The sequence below is a fragment of the Balearica regulorum genome, chromosome 10, assembly GCF_011004875.1.
Source record: "Balearica regulorum gibbericeps isolate bBalReg1 chromosome 10, bBalReg1.pri, whole genome shotgun sequence".
Taxonomy (NCBI): domain Eukaryota; kingdom Metazoa; phylum Chordata; class Aves; order Gruiformes; family Gruidae; genus Balearica; species Balearica regulorum.
Genome location: NC_046193.1, coordinates 8,746,183 through 8,752,463, shown reverse-complemented (window position 1 = coordinate 8,752,463; position 6,281 = coordinate 8,746,183). Strand labels below are relative to the sequence as shown.

Genomic DNA, 6,281 nt, shown 5'->3' with positions numbered 1-6,281 from the left:
TACCCCAGACTCATCAGTTGTGACTGTTTCAGTTGGCTTTGGCTTTAAGAAATTAAGAACATTAAATATTAAAATCAAATAAAAGATAAAAAAAATCAGCTTAACCATAAACAGAAGGAAGGACATTTTTCATTTCTAAATGTAAATGAACATCTTTCAACTCAATATACTTCCTGAACAAAACATTAATATTCTTATTAAAACCTTCCCTTTAGCATTTCATGTTGGCTGACTCATACTAAAACATTGTTGACTGACTCATATTAAAATCTGCTAGTATAAAACACCTTTAAAAGACTCAGTGGAAAGTAAATAGAAAATAAAATATCTGCTCCTATGTAAGCCAAACAAAATTAGCCATCGACTCCCACAGGTTGTATGAAATTGTAGCAGTAAGCCTAAGTAAAACTCAAGAGCAAAGCTTTGGGGTCAAACTAGCCTTTCAAGGTCCCTTTTCTGCTGTGCTCTTTTTGAAAATTAATTACTCCATCACTGGAATCTAACCATATTCAAGTAACTTGTGTTTTATATTACATCAGGAGCTCCCTCAAAGCAAAGTAATTCACTGAGTTAACTCAGTGATGAACACTGGGTTTTGCAGCACTTAACAAGGACAGATTTTCACTCTGCCCAAGCAATAGATGTTTTTAGCACAATGACACGGAGGCTAACCCTCCCACAGAGGTGCAAACAAGAAGGCAATACTTGTACTCTTTCACCATCTACAAAGTACTCAGACACCTGAGCTGATGTAACAGGATCAGGGATGGAGAAAGGGCTTCAGGATTTGATTGACCCTTTTGGAACAGATCTGTACAACCCTCAGGAGCTACAGGGAGGAGAGAGGCACACACCAACTTCTTGTTCACAGGAGAAACTGTCTCGATAGCCTAAATGGTCAGACACTCAGCAAAGCAGCTAGCAAAGCTTAAATGACCAACTGTCTATGCTTGCTAGTGCACTGACAGATTCCCAGCAGCTTCTTCCAAAATTGATTGGAAACGTCTTTAAAAGCATTTATAGCACTAGAACAAATGGGATTCAGGACGATGGATCCAAGTGATGGGTCTTACTTTCTTGCCTAAAATATCCTCCATTTAAAGGGGCACCTTCCAATAATTATTGTCACATATAAAGGCGATGACCATGATGCCTCCTCAGTGCTGCTTCCTGCACATTATGGATGCATCAGACACACTCTCAATGCCATCATTGACTGAGAAAAATCGCAAGTATTGCTGTTACCTCAGATAAAACTTGAGGAGAAGGGAGGGAAAAGAGAGGAGCAGATTCTGCTGAAAATACCAAGAGAGGAGCAGATTCTGCTGAAAATACCATCAGTGTATTATACAAAATACTATGGTAAAAAACCCAAGAATAGGTAGTACTTTGTTAAAGTCAGATCATTAGCGGTATTTACTAGATTACTAATTGTTTTGTCTATTACTTTTTTGCAAAACATATATAAATGTATCACAACGGGAAAATGAGGTAAAAATAACTGTTTGTTCAACTATGTGCAATCTATATCTGTATACGTTACTGCCCTGCCAGGGTATCAGTATTTTCTGAAACAAAGAGTTTTAAAACTTTTTAAGGGATTATTACTAAATTGATGCATTAATATTAACCAAAACCCAGATCTCCTCATTAGACTTCAGTAAGCACAATATTTGTAAAATCAGCTGCAACATCTAAGCTTTGTAAGCACTTATATAAAATACACAAAAAAAATGCTGCCAATGAAAGACAGTTGCTGCATTAGAAAATCCCTGCATATTCCAACAATCTGAAATAAAACCATCAAAATATAGATTAAGGAGAAATTCATCATCACAAACACCATAAATGCCAAAATATCACAAAAATTGAAACAATCTTGCAAAGCTGTCTACCTACATCAATCACAAACCTGTACTGGTGTACACAAACCTACATTGGTATTGACTTTTTGGTACAGAAAAAAAATTCCTTTGTATCTGGAACTTTTAAAGGAAAAGGGTTTCAATATACCTTCTGCAGAGGAAGCCTGAAATTTCGTATTAATCTCTAGTGACTGACGCTGAGCTTCATACTGTCTTGATCAGTGAGCAAATGACTTAATTAGCATTCAATATTTTGTATCATCAAAAATTAAATGAAGTATTTGACAGATACAGAACAGATTAAATTGCAGTATCATCACAAATGACACTAAAAAATGAAGTTAAATGCTGGGTCTTGCATTCGGGAATTTTTCCTGCTAGCTTTTATAGGAGAAGGATTGGGCCCCAAATACACTAGGAACAGCATTAGGATAGCAATATGTAATGGGATAGACAAGAACAGAAAAAGGATACTTTAGTCCTACAGATTTTTATTTAATTGCTTTCCAAAAGAAAAAAATAATGAGTATGCATTATGATTTGGTTATGGAAAAACGCTCACAAAAGGAAAGGAAAAAACCCACCCTTTTTCTATGTACAACTCGCTTAGTAATTACTTAATTCTCACTTTTGAAAATGCAGCCAGAGATCAGCTTTCCAAAACTATGTGAACAGTTCTACTGCAGGTGCTCAGGAATGATGAGTGCAAAATCCCTCAACTTTTTTTTGGTTTTTTTTTTTTTTGTCTGAAGAGTACTGAATGTGTTTGTGTATGCACAGGAGTGTGTAATGCACACTCCTCATAGATCACTCTTTCACATCTTCTTTGGACTAAGCAGTCCTAATTGCCTGTTTCTGAGGCTGATCTGCTGCTGCTGGGAAGTGTTAGGATGTGATATGCAAGAGATTATAAACTATGGACACTGAGAAGAGCAAGTCAGAAATGAAAAAGGAAAACACCCTATTCACAAAAAGTAAATTATACAAAAATACTGAGGTGGAGATAGATGCTAGAAACAAACAATGAAAATGAACTTCTCATACCAGGGGATTTTTTTTTTTCTGGTGAAGCTGAAAATATTCAACTTCTGCCCATCATTGGCCAAGTGTTTTGGGTACTGACAGTTTAAAGTGAGCGCACCTAATTTTTTTACCCTCTCTGCCATTTCCCTCTGATAATACAGCAGCTTGGTTTATATTATTAATACTAATTATAATGAAGCTAATATAGTGCTATACCACAAAGAAAACATTATTCATACTTATTTATAAAGGAAATGCTCATCGATGAGACAAAGTTAGTTAATGTTTATGTGTGGCCCTCCAGCATGAAGTAATACTAAGACCTGGGAAACTAAAATTAAGCTAACAATCTTCAGTAGCAATAACAGACAGCCTGACAATAACGGAGAACATCTGCTTCCTACAGATAAGGAAAAAATATATACTACCCAAACACATACTCCTATTTGCAACTTCAGTAATATTACTTGACACGTGTAGGTGGCACGTTAAGGATATGTAGGGCAAGTATTAGAGCAGACTTGAGATGGAGAGGGGGACAGGTTGAGCAGAGTGTGTCTCTCTGTATGATGGTTGCTGACAAAAATGCAAATAAAAATATTTTCTGCAGTCAGGCAATCTACCTACAACCTCCTCTTTCCTCTCACCTTCCACCAATCATTCCAATACTACTCGTGTCCCAAACGCTTCGGGACTGGCTGGTCGTGGTCACGATTGTTTTGCCCCCGTGGGGCTCTGTGGCTCCTAAGAGGACAGGAGTGCTTCTGGGGTCACTGCTAGAAGCCCGGTAATGGGCACGACTAGAATAAATGGGCGCCTGCTTTTGCTGCTTGGCTAACAGATGCGCTGCAATCAGGTACACGAGGACAGAGACGGGCTTAATCATTCCACCTTTTCTGTCAGCCACGTGCCAGCTACACTGAGAGCCTAGTTCAGCAAAGCACTTCATAACTATGTAATTTTAACCAATTCTTAAACACTTCTAATGGGCAGTAACATACAATTTTTCTCTTAATCAAAGTTCATCACAGCAGCTTTTTTCCCCCAAAACAATCCCAATCCTCTGAAAAGATTAACCAATGATCAACTTAAGTTTCTGACTCGCCGGTTAAAAAGTTTGCAACCTGCTAGCAATTTCGGTCAAATATTTACTGCTGCTTATGAAAAATTTAGCACATTTCCTAAACAGTAACTCCTCGTTACACCATATTGCAAGAAAAGTCCGAAATAAACATCCTAACAGAAAAAAGCTTCAATGTCAAAACTGTGAAGTGTGAAACAGATTGCATCATGCATTGGAAGCAAACTGTAGCTCTGTGTTTAAGAAACAATAAACGTGGTGAAAATCAGTGGATATTAGTATACGGTGTTGGCCAAACACTTCTTTTTTACAGACTGTGCCAAAGGGTACGAGAGAATGCCAAAACAAATGAACACATAATGATGATATAACCACGATTACAAATACAGAAGGAAACATCTGAACGACAAATACATATGATGACAATGACAATATACAGGAAAGCATTCAGGTTGCCAAAATATCTTCAGAAATGTGTAGCGTGCATGTGTCTGCATGCATGTATGTATATACATGTACGATTTGTTCAGGGAATAATTACTGGAATTCAAATGTGCTAAGCAAGTAATTTTCTTCATAGTCTTATCGGTTCTCTCTGTATTCCCTGTTCAACATGAACCAAATGCCCATATACATAATTTAGTAAAAGTTTTGAATCAATGTGAAGAACCGTAAAGTAGATTAAAAAAAAAAAAAGTAACTTTTCCCTTGTAAAAGATGTATTTAAAACTCTTAAGTTCATAACTAATATGTTGATGGCATGGTGTATTATTATGATAACTAATAAATATTCAGTTGTGCAATAAAGTAAATAATTAGTATTAACACTTTCATGAAAGTAGCTCAGAAATTTACTTCTATTTCCAAATTAAATATTGCAACATAGTACAGATTTCACATTGCAAAAAGACTTCATACTAACAAAAGCAAAGCCATATGAGAATGTATTTTTCTGACCTATCCTTAGGCCTAAAGAAACACATTTGCAGAAGTCTACAAAATGTGTTAACAGTATTCAAAAATATCAATTAGTAGCAACAAAACACAAGTTCTAACATATGATACTGATGCATAAAGCAGGATTTAAACCAAATTGCAGTGCATTTGTTCGAAATCGGAACTGAGAATCCCTTACAGGAGGTAGGTAGGAGGCTTTTAATCCACTCCTCCGCCCAAGCAAGACCAGCTGTCCCACCAGCCACCAGGTGAGGGGGCCACTATATCAAAATAAGCACCAGCCCTCCCAGCACACGCTCCGCGGGCAGTCCAGCAAACGAAAGGAGCATCCCACTGCTGCAAGTCAACCTGAGGCGCTGCATAGTGCCGAAATGGTACTGCCGGTGCTCCTTCTCGCCAAACGGCAGCATATCCAGTTCTGGTTTTGAGAGAGGCTTTTTTCATGTATGACACTGCTGCTAAGCACTGTTCGTTGTTACGGTAGTGCAAGCATGGAATAAGCCTCATGTGTTTACAGTGGTGATTCAAGAGGTTTTTCTCGAGGGGCTCTGGAGGAAGATTTCAATGCTGTTCCTTTAAGCCCTGTTTCAGCAAAGAACTTGAATTTTACTTAACTTCAAGCACAAAATTAGTCCCATAGGGACTGCATTAAACATTTGCACAAAAGGAGGAAAGTAAACTTTCCGTTCTTTTCTCGACATTTTGGCAGCACATGAATGGTAAAAGAAACTTTAAAAAAAAAAGTTAATTAAAACCTTTGTAACTACTACTGTAACAATGTGATCATGCCTCTAAGTCATCCAGTGCTGGTCATTCAAATGGTTTCTGAGCTGACACATAAGATAATTTATATACAGTCAGGCCAGTTTGAAACTTGTCTGCTAGTTCCATTTAAGAACTTACTCGTTTATTCAGAATTTATTTCCAATTTATTTATCTCTCATTGTCTTAAGTTATAGATGTCCATCTCCCAGAATGGACTGACCATATCTTGTGTCTCACAATCACTACTCTGCTTTTTTTTAACTGAAAAGGAACCATTTTTATGACCACACGAGATCTTGTGTGTCACGTGAAACTTTTTGAAAACCAAAGGTCACAAAACCCAAAAGTAATTAAATAGGTTTTAGTAGTGTTTTTAATTTTTTTACTGCTATACCATATATATATATTTACTTATATATACTTGCCTCTAAAAATTTCTAAAAATAAAATGAACATGAAAACCAATTAGGTTCATAAAAGGGGTACTGATTAAAGGAAGGGATATTAAATGACAGAGTAAATTAAAAAAAACAATCATAGAAAACAGTGTATTGCCCAAATATATGTTGCTCTGAGGTGGTTCATTTCTG

At 36.8% G+C, this 6,281-nt stretch overlaps 1 protein-coding gene across 2 annotated transcripts in view; it reads right to left on the bottom strand.

The window, feature by feature from the left end:
* CACNA1D (calcium voltage-gated channel subunit alpha1 D) overlaps positions 1-6,281 on the bottom strand; it is a 284,291-nt gene that overhangs the window by 36,781 nt on the left and 241,229 nt on the right. For both annotated transcript variants that reach the window (XM_075761982.1, XM_075761983.1), the window contains one exon: positions 4-42. In XM_075761982.1, the coding sequence (XP_075618097.1) occupies positions 4-42 (39 nt within the window). The remainder of the gene's footprint in view (positions 1-3; positions 43-6,281) is intronic.